At 46.5% G+C, this 19,183-nt stretch overlaps 1 protein-coding gene across 1 annotated transcript in view; it reads left to right on the forward strand.

Annotated features, from left to right (window-relative positions):
- The first annotated feature begins 9,642 nt into the window (after nucleotides 1–9,642).
- Nucleotides 9,643–19,183, forward strand: part of LOC120058396 (ephrin type-A receptor 6-like) — a 260,362-nt gene continuing 250,821 nt past the window's right edge. The window contains exon 1 of the mRNA XM_039007026.1: nucleotides 9,643–9,666. Within this exon, the coding sequence (XP_038862954.1) occupies nucleotides 9,658–9,666 (9 nt within the window). The 5' untranslated portion in view covers nucleotides 9,643–9,657. The remainder of the gene's footprint in view (nucleotides 9,667–19,183) is intronic.

Consider the following 19,183-nt stretch of genomic DNA (forward strand, 5'->3'; position numbering starts at 1 on the left):
ATCATTATAGGGTTGAGTTGGAAACGGACAGTGTGTGATGAATATGGCCAGTGGTTAAGTATAGATTTACATTGGGTGAGAAATAGAGCTTCTACACGCACGCACGCACGCACACACACACACACACACACACACACACACACACACACACACACACACACACACACACACACACACACACACACACACACACACACACACACACACACACACACACACACACACCAGTGGTCAGGAAGGTATGGATTTCAAGTCTATGTGTGAGAGAGAGACGGAGGTAGACAGTGCAATTAGTCCTGTCCCCAAGGGTTCTGCTGAGGATACTACTGCTACTGGCACTCCATCCTCCACCGGCCTGCCAGACACACAGACACTGTTGGGAGAGGAGGAGGACATGGAGTTCTGCTGGTTAAAACTGCAGCTAAATAACTCAACCAGTATGTAGGGCTGATTTCCAGGACCCAGATTACGCCTTCTCCTGGACTCAAAAGCAAGGGCAAAGCAGCAAGGGAAAGTGCTTTTTTTTGTGTGGAACTAACAAACAAATTCCTGCAAAAAAGTTAAAGAAATTTGCACTATTTAGTGTTTTTATTTGCATTTAAATAGAGCCTCCTCAAAGCTCATTGCTTTGCAGTGTATTGATGTATCACCCTACCACTGAAGAATAAATAAATAAAGAAGTGGAATTAACGTAGGAAGTTGTGCCCATAATACATAATGTATATATATCTCTCTCTTTCTCTCTCTCTTTCTCTCTTTCTCTCTCTCTCTCTTTCTGTCTTTCCTCTCCTCTCCCCTCTCCCCTCTCTCTCTCTCTCCCCCTCTCTCTCTCTCTCTCTCTCTCTCTCTCTCTCTCTCTCGCTCTGTGCTCCAGTAACATTGTAATTCTGTGTTTCTCTCTCTGATATCGGTCATGCATACAATATGTATTTATAAACATGACATTTCTATGTTATTATAAAGGTCAGGAATAAACACCTTTTTTTCCTTTTCTGTTATTACCTCACATGGAAACACTCAACTTCACTAGCAGCTGTTTAACTTGTTTTGCTCAGGGTTTCACTTATACATTTTCGAAAGATGGCGCGGTACTGGATGGCCGGCAATTTGCAAGTTTCGACCCAACTTTGCTATTTTGTGATTATTTTGTTAATTTTTTTATTTTCACAAAATGTATCCGCTATTATTTCTTACAACCAAAAATAACTTTTGAACATCAGATCGGCAGTTACTTACCCCAATTTCGGCTTCAACTTCGACCGCCTTGGGCTCTCTCTGTAATTCCGTCCCATTTTTTGGGCTACCCAAGAGGAAACACCGGCGTTACAGAGGCAAGGGGGGAGGATCCTGGTGAGATTAAGGCGAAGGTAAAACCGCCCACCTCTTCCCTTCGTTTTACTGGCCAATAAATATACAGTTACTTGATAATATGATGGATGACCTCCGATCGCAGATTTGCTACCAACGGGACTCTCGAAACTGCAATATTCTTTGCTTTACTGAAACATAGCTCTCAGACAAGGTACCCCCCATGACTATTCAACTTGATGGATTCTTCATTCACCGGGCGGACAGGACAGGGAAGTCGGGGAATTCGGTGGTGGGGGGGAGGGGTTTTCCTCTACATCAACAACAACTGGTGTGCTAACTCCAGCACGATGGAAGTGTCGACACACTGTTCACCCGTCTTGGAATACCTGATGGTCAAATGCCGACCCTTCTACCTCCCAAGGGAGTTTTCAGCTGTTATCTTGACTGTTGTATACATTCTACCTCAGGACAAGAAAAATAACAACTGTAACCAACCAATAACCAACTGTACAAGGCTATAAACAAGCAAGAAAACCTACATCCAGAGGCTGCTTTTCTGGTTGCCGGCAATTTTTATTTTGCGTCACTAAGACACTTGATGCCCAACTTCCATCAACATGTTTTCAATGCCACTAGGAGCAATAAAGTCCTAGACGACTGTTATTCTACGCACAAGCATACAAAGCCCTCCCTTGTCCGCCATTCGGCAAATCAGATCATGACTCTGTACTCCTGCTTCCAGTTTACAAGCAGAAAATAAAACCGGAAGTACCTGTGACTCACTCCATTGAGAAATGGTCACCAGAATCAGAGATTATGCTACAAGACTGCTTTGCTAGCACTGATTAAGGAATATGTTTCGAGACTCCACGATAACATTGAACAGCTAACCACCTCTGTCACCGGCTTAATTTGTCCCCACAGTGAGGGTTCGCTGCTTCCCCAATCAAAGGCCTGGATTAACACTGACGTTGGCGCTAAACTAAACGACAGGGCTACCGCACACAGAGCTGAGCCTTAACCCTGAGGCTACGGCCGAGGAAATAAATAAGTACAAGAAGTCCCGCTTTGACCTCCGCAGAGTCATCAAATGAGCAAAAGGACAATATATGAATAAAGTGAAATCATATTACACAGGCTCCGACGCCCGCTGCTTGTGGCAAGGGCTACAGTCCATTATGGATTACAAAGGAAAACCCAGACATGATCTGCCCAATGATGCCTCTCTATCAGACGAACTCAATACATTTTATACACGCTTTGACAACAACAACATTGTGCCGGGTGTGAGGGCCGTCACCGACCCAGACGATTGGGTGATCTCACCTTCCGAGGCTGACGTGAGAAAGGACTAAAATCAGGTCAACATCCACAAGGCCGCAGAGCCGACGGTATTCCAGGGCGTGTTCTCACACCTGACAGGCATATTCACTGTAATGTTCAATCTCTTCTTGTCCCTGTCTGTAATCCCCACATGTTTTAAGATGACCACCATTCATCCTGTCCCCAAGAACTATAAGGCTTCATGCCACAATGGCTACCGACCTGTAGCACTCAGTTTGGTAATCATGAAGTGCTTTTTTAGGCTTGTTAAGGCACACATTAACTCCACCAACCCAGACACCCTAGACCCACTCCAATTTGCATACTGCCCCAACAGATCCATAGATGACGCAATCTCAATTGTTCTCCACACTGCCCTCACCCACCTAGATAAGAGGAATACCTATGTGAAAAACGCTGTTCATTGATTACAGCTCAGCGTTCAACACCATTGTCCCCTCCAAGCTCGTCACCGAGTTTAGGACTGGGTCTGAACACCTGCCTGTGCAACTGGATCTTGGACTTGCTGACGGACCGACTCCAGGTGGTGAGGGTAGGCAACATCACCTCCGCCACGCTGACCCTCAACACGGGGGCCCCACAGAGGTGTGTGCTTAGTCCCCTCCTGTACTCCCTGTTCACCCATGACTGCGTGGCCACGCACGACTCCAAAACCATCCTCAAGTTTGCTGACAACACGACGGTGGTAGGTCTGATCAGCGGCGACAGTGAGTTAGCCTACAGGGAGGAGGTCAGTGACCTGGCAGTGTGGTGCCAGAGCAACAACCTCTCCCTCAACGTCAGTAAGACCAATGAGCTGATTGTGGACTACAGGAATCTGGGGGGCGAGCACACCCCCATCCATATCGACGGGGCTGCAGTGGGGCAGGTTGAGAGCTTCAAGTTCCTCAGTGTTCAAATCACTAAAGACTTAAAATGGTCCACCTCGAGGTTGAAAAAGACCCTTGAATCCTCAAAAAGTTCTACAGCTGTACCATTGAGAGCATATTGACTGGCTGCATCACAGCCTGGTATGGCAATAGCACCGCACTCGATCACATGGCGCTACAGAGGGTGGTGCGGACAGCCAAGTACATCACTGGTGTATTGCTTTCATATAGTACAGCTTTCATATAGTATTGCTTTTGAAATAGTACAGGTTCCATATAGTACAGGTTTCATATATTACAGCTTTAATATAATATAGCTTTCAAATAGTACAGCGTATCATGCTGTGTATATAGTTGCTTTACTTTTAACATGCTGTACATACAGTTGAAGTCGGAAGTTTACATACACTTAGGTTGGAGTCATTAAAACTCATTTTTCAACCACTCCACAAATTTCTTGTTAACGAACTATAGTTTTGGCAAGTCGGTTAGGACATCTACTTTGGGCATGACACAAGTAATTTTTCCAACAATTGTTTACAGACAGATTATTTCACTTATAATTCACTGTATCGCAATTCCAGTGGGTCAGAAGTTTACATATGCTAAGTTGACTGTGCCTTTAAACAGCTTGGAAAATTCCAGAAAATGATGTCATGGCTTTAGAAGCTTCTGATAGGCTAATTGACATCATTTGAGTCAATTGGAGGTGTACCTGTGGATGTATTTCAAGGCCTACCTTCAAACTCAGTGCCTCTTTGCTTGACATCATGGGAAAATCAAAAGAAATCAGCCAAGACCCATGTCTGGTTCATCCTTGGGAGCAATTTCCAAACGCCTGAAGGTACCACATTCATCTGTACAAACAATAGTACGCAAGAATAAACGCAACCGTCATACTGCTCAGGAAGGAGATGTGTTCCGTCTCCTAGAGATGAACGTACTTTGGTGCGAAAAGTGCAAATCAATCCCAGAACAACAGCAAAGGACCTTGTGAAGATGCTGGAGGAAACAGGTAGAAAGTATCTATATCCACAGTTAAACGAGTCCTATATCGACATAACCTGAAAGGCCGCTCAGCAAGGAAGAAGCCACTGCTCCAAAACCGCCATAAAAAAGCCAGACTACGGTTTGCAACTGCACATGGGGACAAAGATCGTACTTTTTGGAGAAATGTCCTCTGGTCTGATGAAGCAAAATAGAACTGTTTGGCCATAATGACCATCGTTATGTTTGGAGGAAAAAGAGGGAGGCTTGCAAGCTGAAGAACACCATCCCAACCGTGAAGCACGGGGGTGGCAGCATCATGTTGTGGGGGTGCTTTGCTGCAGGAGGGACTGGTGCACTTCACAAAATAGATGGCATTATGAAGTGGGAAATTATGTGGATATATTGAAGCAACATCTCAAGACATCAGTCAGGAAGTTAAAGCTTGGTCGCAAATGGGTCTTCCAAATGGACAATGACCCCAAGCATACTTCCAAAGTTGTGGCAACAAAGTCAAGGTATTTGAGTGGCCATCACAAAGCCCTGACCTCAATCCTATAGAAAATGTGTGGGCAGAACTGAAAAAGCATGTGCGAGCAAGGAGGCCTACAAACCTGACTCACTTACACCAGCTCTGTCAGGAGGAATGGGCCAAAATTCACCCAACTTATTGTGGGAAGCTTGTGGAAGGCTACCGGAAACGTTTGACCCAAGTTCAACGATTTAAAGGCAATGCTACCAAATATTAATTGAGTGTATATACACTTCTGACCCACTGGGAATGTGATGAAAGAAATAAAAGTTGAAATAAATCATTCTCTCTACTATTATTCTGACATTTCACATTCTTAAAATAAAGTGGTGATCCTAACTGACCTAAAACAGGGACTTTTTACTAGGATTAAATGTCAGGAATTGTGAAAAACTGAGTTTAAATGTATTTGGCTAAGGTGTATGTAAACTTCCGACTTCAACTGTACCTTTCATGTTACCATTTATATGCAGTAGCCCAGCTGGAGTTCCTATGTCATTAACATGTTCCCAGCAGGTTCTGATAAACCCCCCCCCCCTCTTAAATCTCCATATCATCTTCCTCTTCTTCCTCCTCCATCTCCCTTATCTCCTTCTCCTCCTCCCTCTATGTACTCCTCCTTTTCCTCCTCCTCTATCTCCCCCTCCTCCTCCTCCTCCTCCTCCACCTCCACCTCTTCATTTCTTATGCCTGAATGAGCGCTCAGGGGAGGTTGATGAGACCAGCATTTCATTTGTTTAAACAAAATATGCATGAAATTAATGAAACCAACGTTTAACATCTTAGCACTCTAGTGTAGTGGAGCGTGGTGCAGACAGAAATGTTGTAGATGTGTGAGAACAGTCAGCCAATCCATCTCACCGCGGCGTTGCCAAAGAAACTATTATGTATGGCTGACGGTATTGTACCATGCAGACACAGCATTCCAAATGTGTTTTTCTATTAATTATCCTGTTATTGTATAGACCATGTTTTATTTTGAACCCTGAACATGCACTGTCTCACTTAGCATAGAGCATGCAGTAATTACCTTATACAGTATACAGGAAAATCAACTAACATAAACACACACATATACACACACGCACACACACACACACACACTAGGCTCTGGCCTAGAGTTCTATGCTACCTGCTGGCTTGTTTGATACAGCTTTTTGGCATAGATCTGCCTATTGTAGCAGTGAAGCTTAAAGTATCTCTAAATGCCAGTATTTCTGGTACCTGCTTTTATTGCTTCTTTGCCACTGTGCTTTTGTTGACATTGATAAATCCATCCATTCCTATCCTGGTGCTCTCCATACTGTTACAGTGTTGGTTGTGCCACAGACCCTTGCCTGATCCAGGGCAGATGGTGTATTGTCTGTCACTGCAGTGAGCCTGATGGGCTGCTGGGCGGCTGACTGAGTAGGTGGGTTGGTTGGCTGGCTGGATGGATGGATGGATGGATGGGTGGCTGACTGGGTGGCTGGCTGGCTCGATGGATGGGTGGATGGATGGATGGATGGATGTATGACTGGCTGGCTGGGTGGCTGACAGGGTGGGTGGCTGGCTGGCTGGATGGATGGATAGATGGGTGGCTGGCTGGCTGGCTGGACGGGTGGCTGGATGGATGGATGGATGGATGGATGGATGACTGGCTGGCTGGGTGGCTGACAGGGTGGGTGGCTGGCTGGCTGGATGGATGGATAGATGGGTGGCTGGCTGGCTGGCTGGACGGGTGGCTGGATGGATGGATGGATGGATGGATGGATGGATGGATGGATGGATGGATGGATGGATGGATGGATGGATGGATGGATGGATGGATGACTGGCTGGCTGGGTGGGTGGATGGCTGGCTGGCTGGCTGGCTGGGTATGTGGATGGGTGGCTGGCTGGCTGGCTGGATAAGTGGGTGGCTGGCTGACTGGCTGGCTGGCTGGCTGGGTGGGTGGCTAGCTGGCTGGCTGGGTATGTGGATGGGTGGCTGGCTGGCTGGCTGGGTATGTGGCTGGGTGGCTGGCTGGCTGGCTGGATAAGTGGGTGGCTGACTGGCTGGCTGGCTGGCTGGCTGGCTGGGTGGGTGGCTATCTGGCTGGATGGATTGGTGGCTGGCTGGCTGGCTGGCTGGATGGATGGATGGATGGCTGGGTGGCTGGATGGATGGATGGCTGGGTGGCTAGCTGGGTGGCTAGCTGGGTGGCTGGCTGGCTGGCTGGATGGATGGATGGATGGCTGGGTGGCTGACTGACTGGCTGGCTGGATGGATGGCTGGGTGGGTGGGTGGGTGGCTGGCTGGCTGGGTGGCTGGATGGGTGGCTGGATGGATGGATGGCTGGGTGGCTGGATGGATGGATGGATGGATGGATGGATGGATGGGTGGGTGGCTGGATGGATGGATGGATGGATGGATGGCTGGGTGGCTGGCTGGCTGGGTGGCTGGCTGGCTGGATGGATGGCTGGGTGGCTGGCTGGCTGGCTGGGTGGGTGGCTGGCTGGCTGGCTGGCTGGCTGGCTGGCTGGCTGGCTGGCTGGATGGATGGATGGATGGATGGATGGATGGATGGATGGGTGGCTGGCTGGCTGGCTGGCTGGCTGGCTGGATGGATGGATGGATGGATGGATGGATGGATGGATGGATGGATGGATGGATGGATGGATGGATGGATGGATGGATGGATGGGTGGGTGGCTGGCTGGCTGGCTGGGTGGCTGGATGGGTGGCTGGATGGGTGGCTTGCTCACTGGGAGACGCAGTGTAAAGAGCATTTAGCTTATTATGACCGACATATACACTAGTGTTCAAAGGTTTGGGGTCACATAGAAATGTCCTTGTTTTTTGTGAAGAGATGATTCCGGGATGCTGGCCTTCTAGGCAGAGTTGCAAAGAAAAAGCCATATCTCAGACTGGCCAAAAAAATATATATATTAAGATGGGGAAAAGAACACAGACACTGAACAGAGGAACTCTGTCTAGAAGGCCAGCATCCCGGAGTTGCCTCTTCACTGTTGACATTGAGACTGGTGTTTTGCGTGTACCATTTAATGAAGCTGCCAGTTGAGGACTTGTGAGGCTGTGCTAACATAATTGCAAAAGGGTTTTCTAATGATCAATTAGCCTTTTAAAATTATAAACTTGGATTAGCTAACACAACGTACCATTGGAACACAGGAGTGATGGTTACTGATAATGGGCCTCTGTACGCCTACGTAGATATTCCATAAAAAATCTGCCGTTTCCAGCTACAATAGTCATTTACAACATTAACAATGTCTACACTGTATTTCTGATCAATGTCATGTTATTTGAATGGACTTTTCTTTGCTTTTCTTTCAAAAACAAAGACATTTCTAAGTGACCCCAAACTTTTTAACGGTAGTGTACGTGGTAGCACACAGATGTCTTACAGCCTGCAACACACACACATACACACTGACAACACACAAAGGCTCATGAACTGGTTGGACAGTTTTTGTCAGAAATGCTGGCTTGACATTCACAATCATGGAAATTCTCCCTTGTTTGCTAATGTATGGTAATAATCATGTTAATGCGTCTATATCGTGTTTATATTCTGCAGTTAAGGTTACATCACTTTTAGAGAAGAGACAGAGAACACAGATAATGTTCAAACACAGATTCTTATAAGAGACTTAATGTGTGAAGTTGAAGGTTAAACCTCTAATCCATCCACCCACTGCTCAGAAAGACCGAGATTATTATTCTAGTCTTTATAAAAGTTAAGTTTGCCTAATGACATTCTGATCCTGAATTATTTAGCTTTCTGTCCTTGAGAGAGACAGAGATGGAAAGATGTTTTAGAACTATAATATTTTGACAGACTCAAGTTCACGATGCTGCTGCCTGGGAGCAGTGAACTTGGAATATTGACTAAGTGATAAGCCTCAATAGAAAAACCCTGAAAGGTTCTGGGAGTGACATTCCACTCGGCTAAAATCAACAAGTATGTAAAGATGAATCACTTTTCACTAATAAAGTTACTGGTATTTTAATGGATTTTATATCAGAAGGTCAATGACATGTTTTTCTATTACAGTCAAAGCTATCAACAAAATCTATCAAATTCCACTCAACTGTGTATACAATTTGCATGCTACTGTATACATAGTGTACATGAATTACAGAGACCCATTCACAATAAATATCCGGATATTACACTGAAATGGTTTAGGATGGAGGGACGGGTATTTGTAATCTTATCTGGTGCTGCAAGCAAACTCTGGGGACATACAAGAAGCCCTTATTGTCTGAGTGACATTGAAATAAAGCCTGTGAATGGGAGAGAGAGAGAGAGAGAGAGAGAGAGAGAGAGACTGTTGACAGCAATCTGACTGCAATCTATCAGGCCTAAATTATGCTCTTCAGCTCTGAAATAATGCTTTACTGAAATGGACCCACCGCAAATATTCATCTGGGTGAAAAACTCATTTTTGTTAAGATACAAAAGTCTAAATGAGAACATTTATGAGCTATATTTCAATTACTGTGGCGGAAACAGTGATCTATGTATATCAACATTATGCTAATAGTTGTGTTTCTCTCCTGTTCTGTTTCAGTGGTACTGCTGGACACCACCTCTGTTTTGGGAGAGCTGGGATGGAATACCTATCCCATGAATGGGGTAAGAGAGTGTGTGTTTCTGTGTGTGTGTGTGTGTGTGTGTCAGGGTTCGCACAAGGTGCTTGAGGTGCTTAAAGTAATTTGGCACTCTGAAATTCAAGTACTAGAATACTTTGAAAATCAGATATTTTCTCAAGTTGGTACTTGAAAAGTACTTAAAATGAGAGGAGAACAGAAATTATAAAATATGTTAATATGAAAATATTCTAAAAATGTATTGGTCTTGTGAATACATTTCAGGCAGTCTACGAAGTTTTATTTCCTCACGTGTTTGGCGCTGTGGATGCCAGGCGAGCTCGCTCATTCCACCCACACTGCCACTCAGCCAGACAGGTACAGAACTGACTGATTAGGTGCCGCCAAACATCATAACGATAGCAAAAATACCGGGCAAATGTAGATTCAACCTGCCTGGCAGGATATTGATGTTTATGAATGGGATTTGCCAGACCCAACCAGGGATGTAGTGGAGGTTAAACGCACGTAAACGCCGTTTACACACCTTTATATTTGTGAAATAGCATTTACTCACCATTTTGTTATTTATCGTTTACCTACATATTGCGTTCCCAGCGTTGATCAACACTCAGAAAGCTTATTCATCTGAGTTTTTATCGCACCTACCTCTGCAAATGAGTGTAATCATGAATGATTTATGTATGCTTGTTATGTTCGCCTGCTCCCCCAGATTTGCTTTGTTAGCAGCGCATTCATTTACCACTCTGTCCAACGGGAATCTCCGCCCAAGACAAAGGCCGAGAGGAAAACGAACTACCTCAGCACAGACCTACAGTGGCAAGTAGCAGAGAGACGCCGCTGACAGTGGGAATTCTTTTAACATCCCTCATCTCCTGCCGTGTCAACAGACTCTCGGAGAATGAGTGTACAACTATTAAAAAGATGCTGATATTTCAGTCGGATGTGTAGCTAGCTAGGTAGCTTAAGGGCTCAAATCAAATCCAATTTTATTGGTCACATACACATGCCTAGCAGATGTTAATGCGAGTGTAGCGAAATGCTTGTGCTTCTAGTTCCGACCATGCAGTAATATCTAACAAGTAATCTAACAATTTCACAACAACTACCTTATACACACAAGTGTAAAGGAATAAATAAGAATATATACATATAAATATATGGATGAGCGATGGCCGAACGGCATAGGCAAGATGCAGTAGATGGTATAGAGTACAGTATATACATATATGATGAGTAATGTAGGGTTTGTAAACATTATATAAAGTGACATTGTTTAAAGTGACTAGTGATACATTTATTACATCCAATGTTTTATTATTAAAGTGGCTAGAGATTTGAGTCAGTATGTTAGCAGCAGCCACTCAATGTTAGTGATGGCTGTTTAACAGTCTGATGGCCTTGAGATAGAAGCTGTTTTTCAGTCTCGGTCCCAGCTTTGATGCACCTGTACTGACCTCGCCTTCTGGATGATAGCGTGGTGAACAGGCAGTGGCTCGGGTGGTTGTTGTCCTTGATGATCTTTTTGGCCTTTCTGTGAAATCGGGTGGTGTAGGTGTCCTGGAGGGCAGGCAGTTTGCCCCCGGTGATGCGTTGTGCAGACCTCACTTCCCTCTGTTTATCCTTACGGTTGTGGGCGGAGCAGTTGCCGTACCAGGCGGTGATACAGCCCGACAGGATGCTCTCGATTGTGCATCTGTAAAAGTTTGTGAGTGTTTTTGGTGACAAGCCGAATTTCTTCAGCTTCCTGAGGTTGAAGAGGCGCTGTTGCGCCTTCTTTACCACACTGTCTGTGTTCAACAATGTCTGTGTGGGTGGACCATTTCAGTTTGTCCGTGATGTGTACGCCAAGGAACTTAAAACTTTACTCCTTCTCCACTACTGTCCCATCTATGTGGATAGGGGGGTGCTCCCTCTGCTGTTTCCTGAAGTCCACGATCATCTCCTTTGTTTTGTTGACGTTGAGTGTGAGGTTACTCCCCTGACACCACACTCCCCTCACCTCCTCCCTGTAGGCCTTCTCAGTAGGCCTTCGTTGTTGGTAATCAAGCCTACCATTGTTTTGTCAGCAAACTTGATTGAGTTGAAGGTGTGCTTGGCCACGCAGTTATGGGTGAACAAGGAGTACAGGAGAGGGCTGAGAGCGCACCCTTGTGGGGCCCCAGTGTTGAGGATCAGCGGGGTGGAGATGTTGTTTCCTACCCTCACCACCTGGGGTGGCCCGTCAGAAAGTCCAGGACCCAGTTGCACCGGGCGGGGTCGAGACCCAGGGTCTCGAGCTTAATGACGAGTTTGGAGGGTACTATGGTGTTAAATGTTGAGCTGTAATCGATGAATAGCATTCTTACATAGGTATTCCTCTTGTCCAGATGGGTTAGGGGAGTGTGCAGTGTGATTGCGATTGCGTCGTCTGTGGACCTATTGGGGCGGTAAGCAAATTGGAGTGGGTCTAGGGTGTCAGGCAGGGTGGAGGTGATATGATCCTTGACTAGTCTCTCAAAGCACTTTATGATGATGGAATTGAGTGCTACTGGGCGACAGTTGTTTAGCTCAGTTACCTTAGCTTTCTTGGGAACAGGAACAATGGTTGCCTTCTTGAAGCATGTGGGAACAGCAGACTGGGATAAGGATTGATTGAATATGTCTGTAAACACACCAGCCAGCTGGTCAGCGCATGCTCTGAGGACGTGGCTAGGGATGCCGTCTGGGTCGGCAGTCTTGTGAGGATTAACACGTTTAAAAGTTTTACTCACGTCGGCTGCGGTGAAGGAGAGCCCACAGGTTTTGGTAGCGGGCCGTGTCAGTGGCACTGTATTTGTCACGGCCGTCAAAGGAAGTGGACCAAAGCGCAGCGTGGTGAGCGTACATATTCCTTTTATTAGAAATGACGCCGACAAAAACAAAAAACAATACAAAACAACCGTGAAGTTTAAGGGCTATGTGCCACAAACAAAGTTAACTTCCCACAAAGAAAGGAGGGAAAAGGGCTACTTAAGTATGGTTCCCAATCAGAGACAACGATAGACAGCTGTCCCTGATTGAGAACCATACCCGGCCAAAACATAGAAATACAAAATCATAGAAAAACAAAACATAGAATGCCCACCCCAAATCACACCCTGACCAAACCAAATAGAGACATAAAAAGGCTCTCTAAGGTCAGGGCGTGACAGTACCCCCCCCAAAGGTGCGGACTCCGGCCGCAAAATCTGAACCTATAGGGGAGGGTCTGGGTGTGCATCTATCCGCGGTGGCGGCTCAGGTGTGGGACGCAGACCCCGCTCCACTACTGGCTCACCCCACTTTGGTGGCACCTCTGGTGCGGGGACCCTCGTCACCGACCCCGGACTGGGCACCCTCGCTGCGGGCCCCGGACTGGGTACCCTCGCTGCGGGCCCCTGGACTGGGCACCCTCGCTGCGGGCCCCGGAATGGGCACCCTCGTTGCGGGCCCCGGACTGGGCACCCTCGTTGCGGGCCCCGGACTGGGATCCCTCGTTGCCGGCCCCGGACTGGGCACCCTCGTTGCGGGCCCCGGACTGGGCACCCTCGCTGGAGCCTCCGGACTGGAGACCGTCGCTGGTGCCTCCGGACTGGAGACCGTCGCTGGAGGCTCCGGACTGGAGGCCGTCGCTGGAGGCTCCGGACTGGAGAACGTCGCTGGAGGCTCCGGACTGGGGACCGTCGCTGGAGGCTCCGGACTGGGGACCGTCGCTGGAGGCTCCGGACTGGGGACCGTCGCTGGAGGCTCCGGACTGGGGACCGTCGCTGTAGGCTCCGGACTGGGGGACCGTCGCTGGAAGCTCCGGACTGGGGACCGTCGCTGGAGGCTCCGGACTGGGGACCGTAGCTGGAGGCTCCGGACTGGAGACCGTCGCTAGAGACTCCGGACTGAAGACCGCCGTGGGAAGCTTCGTGCCATGACTCCTCACTGGAGGCTTCGTGCCATGGATCATCACTGGAGGCTTCGTGCCATGGATCATCACTGGAGGCTTCTTGCCATGGATCATCACTGGAGGCTTCGTGCCATGGATCATCACTGGAGGCTTCTTGCCATGGATCATCACTAGAGGCTTCTTGCCATGGATCATCACTGGAGGCTTCGTGCCATGGATAATCACTGGAGGCTTCGTGCCATGGATCATCACTGGAGGCTTCGTGCCATGGATCATCACTGGAGGCTTCTTGCCATGGATCATCACTGGAGGCTTCGTGCCATGGATCATCACTGGAGGCTTCTTGCCATGGATCATCACTGAAGGCTTCTTGCCATGGATCATCACTGGAGGCTTCTTGCCATGGATCATCACTGGAGTGAGGAGACGTATGGGCAGTCTGGTACGTGGAGCTGCCACAGGGCTCACCAGGCTGGGGAGACATACAGGAGGCCTGGTTCTGGCAGCAGGCACAGGACTCACCAGGCTGGGGAGACATACTGGCGGCTTGGTTCTTGGCGCTGGCACCGGATACACTGGTCCTAGGAGGCGTACTGGAGGTCTCGAGCGCAGAGCTGGCACAACCCGTTCTGGCTGGATGCCAACTTCCACCCGGCACAAGCGGGACGCTGGCACAGAGCACACCGGCCTGTGAATGCTCACTCGAGACACCGTGCGCATCACCCCATAACACGGTGCCTGACCAGTCACATGCTCCCCACGGTAAGCACGGGGAGTTGGCTCAGGTCTCCAGCCTGACTCAGCCAAACACCCCGTGTGCCCCCCCAAAAAATTGGGGGGCTGCCTCTCGGGCTTCCTCGCTAGCCGTGTAGGTGTCGCCGCCTACATTCTCCGGTATCCCTCCTCGCACTGCTCAATTCAATCCCAGGCGGGCTCTGGCACTCTCCCTGGGTCGACTGACCACCTCTCTACCTCCTCCCAGGTTGTCTCATACTCCTGGCCACGCTGCTTGGTCCTTTGGTTGTGGGAAGTTCTGTCACGGCCGTCAAAGGAAGTGGACCAAAGCGCAGCGTGGTAACCGTACATATTCCTTTTATTAGAAATGTCGCCGACAAAAACAATAAACAATACAAAACAACCGTGAAGCTTAAGGGCTATGTGCCACAAACAAAGTTAACTTCCCACAAAGAAAGGACGGAAAAGGGCTACCTAAGTATGGTTCCCAATCAGAGACAACGATAGACAGCTGTCCCTGATTGAGAACCATACCCGGCCAAAACATAGAAATACAAAATCATAGAAAAACAAAACATAGAATGCCCACTCCAAATCACACCCTGACCAAACCAAATAGAGACATAAAAAGGCTCTCTCAGGTCAGGGCGTGACAGTATTGTCCTCAAAGCGAGCAAAGAAATTGTTTAGTTTGTCTGGGAGCAAGACATCGGTGTCCGCGACAGGGCTGGTTTTCTTTTTGTAATCCGTGATTGACTGTAGACCCTGCCACTTACGTCTCATGTCTGAGCCTTTGAATTGCGACTCTACTTTGTCTCTATACTGACGCTTAGCTTGTTTGATTGCCTTGCGGAGGGAATAGCTACACTGTTTGTATTCGGTCATGTTTCTTGCCATGATTAAAAGCAGTGGTTCGCGCTTTCAGTTTCGCGCGAATGCTGCCATCAATCCACGGTTTCTGGTTGGGGAATGTTTTAACTTCTTATGGCTGCAGGGACAGTATTGAGTAGCTTGGATGAAAGGTGCACAGAGGTGCCCATAGTAAACGCCTGCTCCTCAGTCCCAGTTGCTCATATTGGATAGAAAACAATCTGAAGTTTCTGAAACTGTTTGAATGATGTCTGTGAGTATAACAGAACTCATATGGCAGGCAAAAACCTGACATAAAATCCAAACAGGAAGTGGGAATTCTGAGGCTGGTCGATTTTCAACCAAGATCCTATTGAAATCACAGCGAGATATGGATGAGTTTGCACTTCCTACGGCTTCCACTATATGTCAACAGTCTGTAGAACCTTGTCTGATGCCTCTACTGTGAAGTGGGGCCGAATGAGAGGGAAATTAGTCAGGTCTGCCATGACCTGACCATGCTCTAACCATTCACATGAGAGGGAGCTCTGTTCCATCGCTCATCTGAAGTCAATGTAATTCTCCGGTTGGAACGTTATTCAAGATTTATGTTAAAAACATTCTAAAGATTGATTCAATACATCGTTTGACATGTTTCTACTGACTGTTACGGAACTTTTGGACATTCCGTCAGCTTTTAGTGAACGCGCTTCCTGACGTTGGATTTGTTTACCAAACACGCTAACAAAAATAGCTATTTGGACATAAATGATGGACATTACCGAACAAAACAAACATTTCTTGTGGAAGTGGGAGTCCTGGGAGTGCATTCCGACGAAGATCAGCAAAGGTAAGTGAAGATTTATAATGCTTTTTATGAGTTTTGATGACTGCACAATTTGGTAACTGTATGGCTTGCTTTTGTGGCTGAACGCTGTTTTCAGATTATTGAGTATTGTGTTTTGCCGTAAAGCTTTTTGAAATCTGACACAGCGATTGCATTAAGAACAAGTGTATCTTTAATTCTATGTAAAACATGATTCTTTCATCAAAGTTTATGATGAGTATTTATGTTATTTGACGTGGCTCTCTGCAATTTCTCCGGATATTTTGGAGGCATTTCTGAACATGGCGCCAATGTAAACTGAGGTTTTTGTATATAAATATTAACTTTATCGAACAAAACATATATGTATTGTGTAACATGAAGTCCTACGAGTGTCATCTGATGAAGATCATCAAAGGTTAGTGATTAATTTTATCTCTATTTCTGCTTTTTGTGACTCCTGTCTTTGGCTGGAAAAAGGACTGTGTTTGTCTGTGATTTTGCGGTGACCTAACATAATCGTTTGTGGTGCTTTCGCTGAAAAGCCTATTTTAAATCGGACACTTTGGTGGGATTAACAACAAGATTACCTTTAAAATGGTATAAGATATATTTGAATTATTATCATTAATTATCATTTGAATTATAATTATAATTTTAATTATGAGATTTCTGTTGTTTGAATTTGGCGCCCTGCACTTTCACTGGCTGTTGTCATATCGATCCCGTTAACGGGATTGCAGCCATAAGAAGTTAATAGTTACCATGGGTACAACATCACCGATGCACTTGCTAATAAACTCGCTCACCGAATCAGCGTATACATCAATGTTGTTGTCTGAGGTTATCCGGACCATATCCCAGTCCACGTGATCGAAGCAATCTTGAAGCGTGTAATCATATTGGTCAGACCAGCGTTTAACAGACCTGAGCACGGGTCTTTCCTGTTTTAGTTTCTGTCTATAGGCTGGGAGAAACAAAATGGAGTCGTGGTCAGATTTTACGAAAGGAGTGCGGGGGAGGGCATTGTATGCGTCACGGAAGTTAGAGTAGCAGTGATCCAGAATTTTGCCAGCCCGGGTCGCGCATTCGATATGCTGATAAAATTTAGGGAGCCTTGTTTTCAGTTAGCCTTGTTAAAATCCCCATCTACAATAAATGCCGCCTCAGGATATGTGGTTTCCAGTTTACATAGAGTCCAATGAAGTTCTTTCAGGGCCGTTGAGGTGTCTGCTTGGGGGGGATATACACGGCTGTGATTATAATCAAAGAGAATTCTCTTGGTAGATAATGCGGTCAGCATTTGATTGTAAGGAATTCTTGGTCAGGAGAACAAAAGGACTTGAGTTCCTGTATGTTGTTATGATCACACCACGACTCGTTAATCATAAGGCATACACCCCCGCCCTTCTTCTTACCAGAAAGATGTTTGTTTCTGTCTGCGTGATGCGTGAAGAAATGGGTGGCTGTACCAACTCTGATAACGTATCCCGAGTGAGCCATGTTTCCGTGAAACAGAGAATGTTACAATCTCTGATGTCTCTCTGGAAGGCAACCCTTGCTCGAATTTCATCTACATTGTTGTCAAGAGACTGGACATTGGCGAGTAGTGTACTTGGGAGCGGTGAGCGATGTGCCCGTCTACGGAGCCTGACCAGAAGACTGCTCTGTTTGCCCCTTCTGCGGCGCCGTTGTTTTGGGTCACCTACTGGGATCCGACCCATTGTCCTGGGTGGTGGTCCAAATAGAGGCTCCGCTTCAGGAAAGTCGTATTCCTGGTCGTAATGTTGGTAAGTTGACGTTGCTGTTATATCCAATAGTTATTCCCGGCTGAATGTAATAAGACTTAAGATTTCCTGGGGTAACAGCGTAAGATATAATACATAAGAAAACAAAATACTGCATAGTTTCCAAAGAACGTGAAGCGAGGCGACCATCTTTCTCGGCACCAGGTAAACATTAGCCAGGGAGCTAGCTATAACTAGCTGGCTAGAAGGATGAATTTAGAAGCTAACGTTGAACAGAGCCTGACCTCAGCAGGAGCAGTTGACTGAAATTAAGCTAGCTATAATCAAATGATGAGCTACTTTAAGTTCTCAAAACAAAATACCTTTTCTTTATAGAGACAGACAGTGGTGAGTTAGGATGCAGTGAAGGAGGCAAAGGAAATACATAGCGAGAGGAAGCATTAAAGCAAGCAGGGAGAGAAGTTAGTAGTACAATGGTTCCCAAACTTCAAGTCCGGGACAATTTCAAAGATTGTACTGAGTTACAGTTCATATAAGGAAATCAGTCAACATCATCAGTCTTTGACTTACCACTCATGTATTTAGTAAATAAGTAGTGAAACACGTATTATAGAGTAGAACATCGACAGGACCACAGTGGAGAAGGTGAAACGCTTCAAGTTCCTCTGCGTACTGTACACATCACTGACAATCTGAAATGGTCCACCCACACAGACAGTGTGGTGAAGAAAGCCCAAGAGTGCCTCTTCAACCTCAGGAGGCTGAAGAAATTCGGCTTGGCCCCTAAGATCCTCACAAACATTTACAGATGCACCATTGAGAGCATCCTGTCGGGCTGTATCACCGCGTGGTATGGCAATTGCACCGTCCGCAACTGCAGGGCTCTCCAGAGGGTAGTGAGGTCTGCCCAATGCATCACCAGGGGCACACTGCCTGCCCTTCAGGACACCTACAGCACCTGATGTCACAGGAATGCCAAAAAGATTATCAAGGACATCAACCAGCCTTTTCACCCCGCTATCATCCAGAAGGCAAGGTCAGTACAGGTGCATCAAAGCTGGGACAGAGAGACTGAAAAACAGCTTCTATCTCAAGGCCATCAGACTGTTAAATAGACATCACTAGCCAGCTACCACCCGGTTACTCAACCCTGCACCTTAGAGGCTGCTGTCCTACGTACATAGACATGGAACCATGGTTCACTTTAATAATGGAACACTGGTCACTCTAATAATGTTTACATACTGTTTTACTCATTTCATATGTATATACTGTATTCTACTGTATTCTAGTCAATGCCACTCCGACATTGCTCGTCATAATATTTATATATTTCTTAATTCCATTGTTTTATTTTGAGATTCATGTGTATTGTTGTGAATTGTTAGATACTACTTCACTGTTGGAGCTAGGAACACAAGCATTTCGCTACACCCACAATAACATCTGCTAATATGTGTATGTGACCAATAATATTTGATTTGATTTG

Source organism: Salvelinus namaycush, chromosome 13 (assembly GCF_016432855.1).
Source record: "Salvelinus namaycush isolate Seneca chromosome 13, SaNama_1.0, whole genome shotgun sequence".
Lineage (NCBI taxonomy): Eukaryota > Metazoa > Chordata > Actinopteri > Salmoniformes > Salmonidae > Salvelinus > Salvelinus namaycush.